General features: G+C 47.6%; 1 protein-coding gene across 1 annotated transcript in view; it reads right to left on the minus strand.

The window, feature by feature from the left end:
• Window positions 1-7,130: 7,130 nt before the first annotated feature.
• Window positions 7,131-12,914, minus strand: part of CAPN13 (calpain 13) — a 45,718-nt gene continuing 39,934 nt past the window's right edge. The window contains exons 16-20 of the mRNA XM_040993974.1: window positions 12,452-12,520; window positions 10,415-10,490; window positions 8,561-8,689; window positions 7,701-7,756; window positions 7,131-7,157 (exon numbers count right to left, since the gene is read on the minus strand). Coding sequence (XP_040849908.1) covers window positions 7,131-7,157; window positions 7,701-7,756; window positions 8,561-8,689; window positions 10,415-10,490; window positions 12,452-12,520 — 357 coding nt within the window. The remainder of the gene's footprint in view (window positions 7,158-7,700; window positions 7,757-8,560; window positions 8,690-10,414; window positions 10,491-12,451; window positions 12,521-12,914) is intronic.

Below are 12,914 nucleotides of genomic sequence, written 5' to 3' on the forward strand. Positions count from 1 at the left end.
GCCCGCAGCAGAGTGGAGGGCAAGTTGGGAGTGAGCATTCCTGTCCCAACCCCCAGGCAAGAGGCCAAGGTTGGCAGGGGGCAAGTACGGCCAGAGCAGCTCCAAGATGCTGTGTCCTTCCATCCCAAAGCAACTTTCCTGAAGCACATGGGACTTGAGCTAGAGGGACATTTCCTGAACAGATGTATGTTGTATCTGTCACTGTAGTTGCCCACTTCCTTCCCATGGAATACAAAAGCAGCCCCACCTCCTAAGTCATAAAATCTTGTGTTACGCTACTTGACTTTTTCTTTTTTTTGCTTACTAAAATTTTTGTCTAACGTACATAACTGTAGAACTCAAACAGTAGCACAAGGCCTGGGAGGTAACAGAAGAGTGACCTGTCTCGTTCCTTCTCCAAATTATTTTCCCAAGCGTGGTCTTCTGAGGTCCGCCTCCATTTTTCTAAATAAAATGCTTACACGGCTAATATTTGACTTGTCAATTTTCAATGTGTATTGATTTTTACGATGGAAGATGGGACTAGGCTTCTCTTAGCCAGCCTCATATCTGCGTCTTCTTTCACTCTATTCTCCTAACGCACTTATATCACATTTTTGTTCAATCAATATCTAATTTTTATTTTATTACAATTATGTATGTACTGCTCACAGAAGTATTATAGGATCACATTTCCTTCATTCTATAACTCTTCATTCTTCCTCAAGTTAAAAATGATTTCATTTCTTTTCTGTCTGCATGGTCTGTTCTTTTAATTCTTCCAAAGCTCTCCAACAGAATTGCAACACCCTTCTGAGCAGTATTTTCTTAGCTTTATACAATCTGATGAAATACTAGTTCCATTTTCGCCAGAGGTCGCCTTTTCCACACTCCTTGGGACTGCCTGCTGTTAAACTGTGCGACAGCCCTGGTCCTCAGGCTTCCTTGCCTCTGCCTATGGATGGGCCATCTAGTTCATGGTTTTCAACTGCTTGTGTAGGCGTCTTCTTAGTTGGTTACACTGCTGTTCTAAATCTGGCCCTGGAAGGCTAGATGCCCAGGCCTTGCCTCGCCAGGTGTACCTTTGCTGATGGGGTTGGGAGTTTTCATGTTGCCAAAGGAAAAATCCAGGCTTCAGCCCTTAACTCAGCCTGCATGAGAGAGACAGACAGCTTCAGCTAACTGTTTGCTCCATGGTATAAGTCTTCAACCCAAAATCTACTCAGGCATCTTAAAGAATGTTGGTCTGAGTGGTGGGAGAGATGGATTTAATGGGATAGAGGCAGGTGTATTCTAGAAAAACCTTTTGTGGTGATCAGCGAGATAAGGCCATTAGTGCCCATAGTTCACGTCCATTTAGGTTAAGGAAGGTGTCCCTTCCATCCCAATACTTTGTCTGAGCAGTGGGGAATTATAACAAACACTGATTTTGTCAGAGTGAAGGACTCTACTGTCATATTAGCAAACGTGGTTGTAGATGACGTTAGCTAGGCAAACTCAACAGTACGGAATTTGCAGTGTATCAAACCTCTAGACTACAAAATCAGCAAAGACTAACACAGCTTCCCATGTTCAAGGAACACGCACCAATGCACGGAGCATTTCTCAAATTCTGAACTTGACATTTAACATAATACTGCCTTCAATGCAACAAGGGTGCTTTGTTCAGGAGAAAAATCGATTCAGTGGGAGGAGGAGATGGGTTGCTCAACCTAGTTAGACATACTTAGATGTTAAGCTATCAAGTGAGAGAGAAGCAGGATGAGGATGGGACCCTGAGAGGGGAAGTATTCTCACCATGGACTTCCATCACAACTTGCCCAATGAGTCCAAGGGCAGATTGAAGACGTTTTTGTTAAGAGTTTTAGAGCATGACCCAGAAGCAAAACTGACTGGTGATGGGGTTCCAGTAACCCCAATGACATAAGACAAGTTTGCTGCAGTGACACCTTGTTGGACAGAGGACCAACACAAGGAGTGAGTTCCTGGGGCTGAATACAAGCCAGTAGTGGAAGTCTCTTTGCCGTCCTGAGAGTGACGGAAACCTTGGAATAAAGTAACTCAGTGATTTAGCAACACCTAGGGAGTTCTGCGCAGTTTCAGTGTGAATCAAGCACAAGAAAGCAAAGCACAATAAGAGCGATGGCAAGAACATTGGCATTTGTAAGAGAAGCTGGACAATGATAAGGCAGCAACAGTAACAGGATGATTTTAACCATATGATCCTCATGACCTCTAAAGGGAAGGAAAGAGAAAAACAGCAGAGTAAGTAAAATCATTATGTGTGTGTGTATATATATATATAAATGTTTACATTTCTAAAAAATATATTTATATATTATATCTCATATATGACATATAGGTTCATATATTTTGAATATGTAAATTCTTATAACTATATGATTTACATATACATTTACATATACATATACATCCGACTGCAACCGGAAGGGCAGGTCCTCCATGGAGAGTGGTTATCCAGCCCACTCAGTTGACATCATCCATAGCTAATAAGAGCAGAGAAAGAGAGCAAAGACATTGAAATAGGACAAGATGAAATAAAATTAGAGCCTTTTGCAGATGGCATGAGTTTGTATATATAGAATTCTAAGGAATCCAATAAAGAATATTTCAACTAATAAGTAATGTTACAGGCTATAACATCAGTATGAAAAAAAATCAATTTTATTTCTACACACTAGCAATGAGTAAACTGAAAATGAAATTAAGGAAACAATTTATAACAGCATAAAAGCAGCACAATTCTCAGGAATAAATTCAAGAAACGACTTCCACACTGAAAACTAAAATCATCATCAAAACCTAAACAGAAGATTTTTTTCAAAATGGAGGGACATCCAATGTTCATGGATCAAAAAGGCTTTTAAATTGTAAACAGTTTTCACACTAATTCATAGAAAATGTGATCTATCAAAACCTCATCCCCTGACATTTCTGCAGCATTTGACACGTTGATCCTAAAAACGATACATGTATGTGAACACAAGGAACCCAGAGTTGCCAAAATAAGCTTGAAAAATAAAGACTGAATGCCTCACACTCTGACCTTGAAACTTACTAGAAAATCATTGTAAGCAATACAGTGTGGTACTAGAGTAAGTACAGACAACATCCTCACATTGTGATGTATTTATATTTTAAAGGAGTGCCAAGGCAAGAAAAAGGGGAGAAAAGCAGTGCTAGGATAATTGAGTACCTGAATACAAGATGATGAATACACGAAGATACAGTATCTATACAATTTTATACTCTGTGTACATGAACCACCACAAATAACAGAACAACATGCTATTTGTCTTTCTGAGTCTGGCTTATCTCACTGAGCGCAATAATCTCCAGTTCTGTCCATTTTGTTGCAAGTGTCAGGATTTCATCCATTTTCATGGCTGAGTCATATTCCATAGTGTGCATATACCATGATTTCTTTATCCAGTCTTCGGTTCACGAATATGTTGGCTGGCACTGTATCTTTATTTCACATCCTTGCTACTGTGAGTTGAGCTGTATAAACATGTGGGTGCAGGTACCTCATATGCTGACTTCATTCCCTTTGGAAATACTCCCAGGAGTGGGTTAGCTAGCTCATATGATAGATTTATTTTTAATTTTCTGAGGAATGTTCATTCTATTTTTTGTAACTTTTGTGACAATTTTTATCCCCAGCAACAATGTATTAGGGTAAAATTCTTAGACATGATACTAAAAGCACAAGTGAGGGTGTTTTTTTTTTTAAGACTAGTTGGCCTTCACCAAAATCACAAAGTCATGAACTACATATGATCTCACCCAAGGACTGCAAAGACAACATGCAGGATGAGAAAATAAAACTGTAAATGCCCTGGATGATAAGGAACTAGGACCTAGAACTTTAAAAAAACCAGAGCTCACTAGTGAAGAGATGCATAACCCAAATAAAAATACGGACAAGGGATGCGATATCTGTCTTAAGATGATGCAAAAATAGTCGATAAGTATTATGGAAATCCAAATCCAGCCCACAGTGAAGTACCAGTTGGCATTTTCCAGGATGGCTATAACAGAAAGACAAAGAGTAACAAATGTTGGCAACAGCACAAAGAAACTGGAACCTCACCCACTGGCGTTGGAAATGTCAGATGGTATAGCTGTTCTCCAAACAAATTGCTCAAAATATTTCAAGGTACCTTATGATGGAGCAATCCCACTCGCATATATGCCCAGCTAAAAGGAAAGCATACATCTGCCCCCCAAAACTGACACACACTGGGATTATGAAACATAAGCAGCTATGAGGTAGATGGTCACCAGTTAATGGGTAAGTAAAATATTATATATTCCCAATGAAGTGTCATTTGATACTAAAAGGAAATGAAGTATTTACACCATATAATACCATGGATGAACCTAGAAAGACATGTGAAGTGAAAGAAATCATTCACAAAGGACCATATATTACATGATTCTACCTATAGGCAATGCCCAGAAGAGGGTAATTTATAGACTCATAAGGTAGGTTGGTGGTTGTCTAAGACTGGAGAGTAGAGTGAAGATGGGGAAGCAGACAGCTATGAGCATTTTAAATGATCTCATACTATTTGTGGTGATAAAGTTCTAAAATGATGCTGTAGAGCCAGGTGTACAACTCAATGACTAGAATAAACCCCATTAATCTCAACCGTTAAATGGGCAAATGATTCACATTCAATGGAATATGATTACTATTTCAATAAACCTAAACACACACATGGAGAGGGCTGTGTGGAGTATGATGATTGGGCATGGGTTAAACATGCTGAGACGTGGAGCATCAAAGATCTGAAGAGTAAAACCCAGGGCAGAGCAGAGGGTGAGGTCAAAGGCCTGGGGCTAGCAAAGCACGGACATCAGAAGGAAACAGACACGTGCTGGGGGGGTGAGGAAGGAACGGTGCAGGTGCAGCATGAGGGACAGGCAGGTAGGAGAAGCTACTGGACACTGTGGTCCACATTAAAGATCCAGATTTGTAATACATGGTGATTGGGGCAGGGGACGCATAAGGGCTTTAACCTGAGAAATACAATGATTGGACTTGCAGCCTTAAATTTGTACTCTGGGTGCCAGAATTGATTTCAGGGCTATGAAATTCAGACTGGGAGCCTATGCAAAAATCAGAGAAAGAGAGAGAGATGATGGTGGTGGTGATGATATTATCATTTAAGAATTTCAAACTGAAGTAGATCCGAGGGGCAGTGGGAGGTGAGAACAAGACAATGGGCCCCTGCAGTCAAGTTTGTTTATAATGAGAGACAGAAGGTGGAGTTGTAGCCACAGGATAATACGAGTTTGAAGAAATTTGGGAAGTAGACATATTCAAATGGGAATTGGAAGACTCCAGAAGAGAGAGAAATGGGCTTAGTATTAAGAAGACAGAGAGAAGACAGCTGGTCCAATCAGCTCCTTGGGAAAGTGGAAGGGACGATGCAGAACACCTCTCCAGGGATGCGCTAACAGGGAAAGGGGGAAAGTGGCTACAGATGAAGGTGGCCGGCAGAGTTTCCTCACTCTCCTGCTTCCAATCGTGTCAAGTTGTCCATGAGCCAAGGATGAAAGAATGTACAACAGTAGGTAAAGTCAGAGGCTGTGCCTAAAGATGCTGGCCCTCTGAGAGGAGAGGCATGAGCAAACATGCCTGTTACTTCTGAGACAAACTTCAGAAGAGGAAAGGTGGCAAAATTAAGATGGCATTGGGCCCCTTTATTTAAAAAAATAGATTTGACCTGCATGCCAAAATAAAGATAATAATTGAGGAATCATTCTTGATTCTATAAATCATGCAGATTTTAATAGGCACAAAAAAAAATCAGAAGTGGTTAAGTGTCTTGTAAAGAAGGGGTAAAAGAAGAATCTAGGAAAGTAAAGTTCAACTAAGTTAACTGGGATCTCTGACATGTGTATTAACATGTGAGGGACCAGGAAGTGTTTTTGCTAGAGTATCGCTTTGTTGGGGAGAGGGTGAAGTAGATTTCAAAGCACAATTCATGGCCCAGTGGGTTGAGATGCCATTGGCAATGCCAGCATCTCCTATCCAGAGTGCTGGTGTGAGTTCTGGCATCTCTGCTTCCAGATCCAGCCCCCTGAAAATGCACCCCAGGGGAGTCAATGAATCGCAGCCCATGGGCTTGGGTCCCTGCCATCCACGTGGAAGACTGCGGTTCCAGGCTCCTGGCTGCAGCTCAGCCCACCTCGGCTTTTGAGGACATCTGGGCAGAGAACCAACAGAGGGCAGATCTGTTTCTATCTCCCTCCCTCTCTCTACCTCTCTGTCATCTATTTACAAATAGGTAAGTGAATCTTAAAGCACATGATTGGGAGAGTAAACAAATGCTGTTCATGAATACATTGGTATTTCAGAGGGTGTCAATCACAGGGCTGTGGATGGAGATGGTCCACATTCACAGAGACAATGGTCACCGATGGGTCCCAGGTGAGAATCCACAGTTACAACTCAGGAAGCCAGGCTTCCAGGGTTGGTGGTGCCTAAGGTAGCATAGCCTGTAGTTCCACGGGGGCTCCGAGGGTGGCGCTAGAGGCATGGGTACAGAGCTCCTTGGTGGAGGAACATCCACCACTTGGAGAGGTCCAAGAGAGTGTACACACCACTGAGCTCCTAAATCAGGAAGAATTTGGAACAATCCACCAAGGCTGTGCCTCTGCAGGTGCGGGCCTATGTAAACATTGGGCCTATCCAATGAGAACAAACTCTGGAGCACACCCATACTAACCAGACAAACACACACAGATGCCAATAGATACAGTCAGCTCATCCTATAGTGGGGCCACAGAGGAGCTGAGACTGGACCCGACCACTCCCACTGGTGTACACCATTCTACCCACACCAGCTCTCCTGCCCTGCCCAAAGTGAGGGATGCCTCTTGGTCTCTGGAGTTCTGAATTAGTTTCAAAACTCTTCACTCATGACTCTCTGGCCACTTCTTCCCATTAATGTCCCTTCTAGCAACAGCATGAGAGAAAACTCCAGAACTGGTGATGAAGGTCAGGAGCCCTGGGCAGCTGGGCACTGCCTACCCTGGAGGAGAAGGGGACCGGTACCTGGGAGGAAGCGCCGATCTGGATACCCCCATGTCTTACCTGCACTGGCTGTCTTCTCTCCTCAGTTATACATGACCAGGTTCATCCACTGGGAAACAAGTGCCACTGTTAGAATCATGACCTTCGTCTCGTTAGCCCAGCACAGGGCAGAGCATGCAACCCTCCTCCCAGGGCAGACCTCAGCCCAGTGTCATCACCCCTTTCTAGCGAGTTCCAAGCCAAGTAGGAGGGTCTCAGAGCCCTCTGTGGCATGCACCTTTTGCTCCTCCCCGATGAGTCAGGTATTGACAGGTACACTTGAGGTCAACCAGCCGGCCGGTGCGGAGGCTCCACAATTCAATGGGAGTCAGTTTAATGTACAGTGAGCTCCGCGGCTGTTCCCGCATTTCCCCCTTGGATTTATGACTCCCACATAATCCTCTGCTTTATTAAGCTATTGGAAAAAAATAAAATCTGTCTGCCAAGATCCTGCAGCAGCCTGGCAGCCGGCAATATATAAAGGCAGTAATTGGAGGCAGGGGGGCCGGCAAGCCTGGCTGCTTCTGACGGATGGATCAGCATCCTCTGGGAGAAAGCTGCCCCAGGAAACCGACCAGGAGAGAGGTGGCTGGGGATTGCGGCAACATCTCACCTCCATTTCTGTCAGGCAGAGTCTTTTTCCATCCTTGGACAGATTACGGAAAATCTCTAGGACAAAGTAGCAAAGGTGTTAGCAGACTGGGAGACGGAGGGATGGGGGCTAATCAGGGCAGGGCCCAGGGATGGAGGCCACATGGCCTTCCTCCATGGGGTGGGGCTGACTTGCTGTCCACTTCTGCTTTGCGTCCTGCTGTGTATGGAGGGCAGCCCAGGGCTCTCCTCTGCCGCCTGGCCCCCTGGGCTTTCCCAAGCCCACACTCAGCTTGATGGGAGTTAACATTCCTCTCTTAGCATGGCAAGGGGTGCTCCCTCATATCCTGAGGTCTCCTTGAAGTGAGGCTGGGGCGAGTCCTCTCTGGCTCATGCTGGGCTTTGTTCTTGGTCATGATCAAGTGGCTACTCAGAGCTGTGTGTTTGCAGAAGGGCCTCCTGGGGCTTCAGTCAACACAAAAGCTTAGACCGCTACAAGGTGCCACACCCTCCAACTCTGAGTCTGGGGATAGCTCCCACCCAGACATGGTCAGGGGAGGGAAGGGTGTTCCTCAGCAGAGACCAGAGCTGTCACAGCCAGTGCAATTATCAACACACTCTAATAGGGCACAGGGAGGTACAGAGACAGGGAAACGCACTGGGGAGTAAGGGAGGCAGCCTCAAGGCCAGGGCCACTAGTGACACTGTCAGTGGCCTCAGAGCTCAGAGGCTATATCCTCTTGGACCAGGGGTAACGACCCTCCTCCCCCACCCCCCAGAGGGCCTGTCCAAGGCTGGGTCAGAAGTGTACTCTCTGGCCCTATTCCATAGTTTTTGGTCACTGCCAAGGTCTGCAGCCCATACCCTAGGGCCACTACTCACTTGCCATGGTTTCCAGGCGCATCAGGAAGCAGACAAGGCTGGGGAAGCTGACACGGCCTGAGCTGTCGCTGTACCGCAGGCTCATGCGATACAGCAGCTCCTCATCGACGGAGATCCCTACAAGGAAGTCTGGGGCCACATGGGTGAACTGGTGAGTGGGGGGAGCCCCTGAGTGCCCCGCAGCCTCTCCACTCTTCCCTCTTTCCCCACCAATCCCGTTCAGTATCTGTCCAGTGCTGTCTTCCCTCCCTGGTGGCTGGCAGGCCTTGGTGCTGGAGTCTGGCCAGAAAACAGTCAGGGTACTCAGGATGCTGACCCTTGGGGATGCAGCCACCATCAGAGCACTCGGAGCATTTCCACGCAACATGCAAGCTGTCAGGGCACTGGGGCCTGTTCCTAGCCCTGCCTCTGCCTGGCTTCTCCCTGCTGCTTGCCTTGCAGAACAACTTCCCTCCCAATCCATGCCAGTGCCTGGGCTTCCAGGAATGGGAGCTGCTGGGTCAGGTGGCAGTGGTCACCAGAGGAGGGAGATTCAGTTCTGGGTTGCTCATGCCGAGAGAGGCTGGCCCTTGGAGGGGAGACAAGATTCGGCAGATGGCCTCAGGTGGGCAGGAGAGAAACTCCTGGCTTGCTGTGGCCTGGCCGCTTTGCACTTCTTGAAGACTGACCAATTGGTTGGGTCTGCAAGCTCAGGCGAGCAAGGGGGATCGTACAAGGCGACACTATGCTCCAGGAGCTAAAGCTGGTGGAGGCACGCCTGGTCTGTCCAGCAGAGCTAGAAAGATGTGAACTTGAATGCCTCTAGGCACAGAGTACATACTCCCCAGCTCACTACCTTCAGAAATCACCCCCTTAAGTGACCGTGACCTGCCTGGCCACGAAGCTTTTTGACTGGCACTTGAACTTGTACTTTTCTCCCTTTTTATGATTCTGGAGTCAGCAGTGAGGTCTCCATTCCTGATGTCTTCTCTATTTGACTCTTCAGTGGTTTTCCAAGTATGGCTACCTCAGTAGAGGCAGGTGCACCACTGGGGAGCTTGTTAGAGAAGCAAAGGCTCAGTCGCTCCAGCCCCACCCACCCCAGCTCTGCAGGAGGCTCAGCTGCACGCGTTTTAATGAGCCCTGCAGGGAATTCAGCTGCACGCTCAGCTTCAAGCACTGGCGTCCAGGGTTGTGACGAATTGAAGGGAGGCTCTGTGTGCACATAGGGGGACCAGCTTTTCCTACCCTATCTCCAGGCCAGTTCAGAGAATTCAGAGAATTCTAGGGACTTTCTTCTTGGGCTCACCCTGAGGCAGCCAATTTACAGGTGATGGATGGTTCCTGCCCTCCCTCCCACCCCAGGTTTCAGGGTATTGGAGACAATCAGCTGGGAGCTCATGGTGAACTAGGAACTCCTACACCCCACAGTATTGCTCTCATTATCCCAGGACAGGACATGGCTGCCTGCTCAGAGCAGGTGGATGCCATTCATTTTAACTTAGTCCTAAGCCTTCAGTAAAGGAAAAGAAGAAAGATGAGGAGCCTGCTTCTGAGTATTTAACCCCAATGAATGGCCCAGACAGAGAGAGGCGAGCTTCTGCCAAGGTGAGTGCCATTCCTGTTAGGGTAGGCCTTCTTTCTTACAGTCAGAGCTGTAGTAGGGAAATTTGACCAGCAAGGAAGAACACAGGTTTGGGTGGGAGGAGTGTGGAAGCTCACCGAGGCCAGAGTACACTTCACAGGATGAATGAACAAGCTACAGCTCCCTGCTCCCTCCTGACAGCCCCAGTATGTGCACACATTACTCCCTGCTCCCCACAGCCCCCGACCTTGTAACTGAAAGCCCCCCAGCCCCATTAACTGCCACATTACCTGTGCTCTCCATGGCCTTCCATAAGTCCAAGCTCAGGAGCACCCCAGAACCCTTCTGGAGTTTCTGGAAAACATGCTGACATGGAACAAGAAACAAGAAGCTCATCTGAGTGCCCAGAGGGGGGTCAGCATTGTGGCAGACCCCAGAAGAGCAGCACCCCTGAAGAGAAGCTTGGGAGGAGTCAGATTAGAGGCAGGCAGGCAGCAGGGCTGCTGGTAGGGGAAGGCGAGAATGGCCACACCTGGCAAGCAGACCGCCTCCTGGAGCTGTGCAGTCCTGGCTCCCCGGGTGCACTTTCCCACCCCTACACACAGTGCTGGCTTGGAGCAAAGTGGAGCTCTCTATGGATTTTAGTTTAGTGTAGAACTAAGCTGCCCTGGTTTAAGCCCCACCTCAACTTCTCACAGCTGTGAGTCTTGAGCCCAGCAGAGACCTCTCCAGACCCTTGTCCTCTAATCAGAAGCTCGTGGCTAATTACAGTGCCTCCCTCGTGGCTTGTTGTAAGAACTAAGTGAGCGAATCTTCAGTGCTCAGAAGCAGGGCTTGCACGGGAGGGAGTGCCGCGTGGCCCACGCTGCAAGCAGGTGAGAACGCTGTTGTGGTCTCCACATTGGCTTACTCCCCTCAGAGGCTCTTGCCCCTGCCCTGGGGCTTTTGTGCCGTTTCCTAATCCTCCTGCAAGCCTGACCAGCAACAGCCCGAAGGGAGGAGGGCGGAGGAAAAGGCACTCAAGTACACTCAAGCAACTTGCCTGGCACTGAGTATGCAGGACTGAACCTGGGGCTTCCAATTGTGCCCCGAAGCTGCTGTTCCAAGGAGATGCCCCCATGCAGGTTTGAGACTGAGGCAGTGACAGGGAAAACAGCCTCTCAAGCTTTCACTTGGCCTCAGTTAACTTTTGGTGAATGTAAGAAAGATGCAGAGTGCTGTCAGTTAGGTTCTCAGCTCTCAGCCCTTCACTCTGAGTAATTCTGAGTGAGGTCATTATAAGGCAATGTTGAATACCTGCTCACAGAATTGTCTAGAAGGCAGTGGGGGGAGGATGAGCCTGAGACCCCTGCCCTAAAGGACTTTAATGATGGGAGGGGCCATACTTGACACTCATTAGAAATCAAATGGCCCCAGGAGAGAGACCAGATAATCGCTCTTGGCACAGTCTCACAGGAGGACTTCTGCTTTTTAAAAAGTTCAGAACTAATATTTAGAGATGTAGCTAGCAGATTGACATAGTGGGATTCTGACTTTTAAAAACCAGATTATACATTTACACAACACAGGAAACAATTCTGAAGAATATTTGTGAGATGTTAACAGTTTGGCAAGATTATATTTTCTGTTTTGAAGGTAGTTATGCCTGCCCATGTCTTCCAACTTCCTGTGGTGAACAAGCAGGCACTGCTTTTAGAATAACATCAGTTGTTTGTAAGTACAACAAGTAAGATGACCCATGTGGCTTGCCCTGATCATGGCGGGAGTGAGAGCTGGAGGCATTAGCTAGGAAAAGGTACAAGTGTGAGGTTGGACTCTAGAGGTGGGGGTGGGGGCACCTGCCAGGGTCAGAGTAGGGGCAGGGGCATCATAAGGTATGTGCAGGTGGGGTCCTCAGAACAGAGTGGAGTGAATCAAAGGGAGTTTGCCTGGACCGCAAACTTCTCTCTCAGGCGCCGTTGCAGTGAGTTTGGTCTCTGTCCCAAGCAGCGGAGGCCACAGCCCATGTCTCTGCTGCAGACAGCTCTTCCAGCAGCCGGGTTAGGAGAGGCTGGGCTGGGCTAGCGGGCTGGGGGAGGCCGGAAAGAACCATGGGAGACAGAAGGGGGCCCAGGCTGACCAGCGGGCCTAGACAGAGTCCCTTCTCTATCCTGCCTGGTGACTCCTCCCTGCATTGTCCCTGCCTGTACCACCCTGTGTTGTGAACTCTGTGAGCTCTGAGGGCACATGAGAGAGTACCTCTATTTTTGCAAGGATTACCCTGACACAGGAAATATTTGCCAAGTTGGAGGGCCCAGGAGAGTCCATTACAGAGAAGCTGCTCATACCTGGTAGTGGACCAGGCGCATCCACAGTCTCCCAAACTCCTCTTCGTCGAGGCGTCCATTCACTTTCAGCTGCCAGGGTAGTTAAGAATTAACCAGTGCAGCGCGCAAAGAGCAGGAGGGCTGTGACGCTCCATCCATCAGCTGGTAAACCTGTGGATCTGACCTCACCTGGACATGGCCCCATATCAGCAGGTACCCAAAAGCGTCTGAGAGCAAGCCGACATAGATTTGCTTTCCAAAGAAAGATGGACAACTGGAAGAGGGCAGGCTTGAGAAAGGGAGGCTGGCATCACTTTAATCAGCTGGTAAGAAAGGAGGCCAGGACACAACCTCAGCAGGTGGAGTTGAAGGGTTGTAACTCTGGAACCCCAAGACTAGTGTGTGCAGGAAACACTGTATTAAAACCAGTCCTGGTCACCTCACAAGATGAGTTCAAGGACAACTGATGGAGAATTCTGAGAAC

Source organism: Ochotona curzoniae, unplaced genomic scaffold (assembly GCF_017591425.1).
Source record: "Ochotona curzoniae isolate NIBS_2020 unplaced genomic scaffold, NIBS_Ocur_1.0 contig_883, whole genome shotgun sequence".
In the NCBI taxonomy this organism is placed as follows: Eukaryota; Metazoa; Chordata; class Mammalia; order Lagomorpha; family Ochotonidae; genus Ochotona; species Ochotona curzoniae.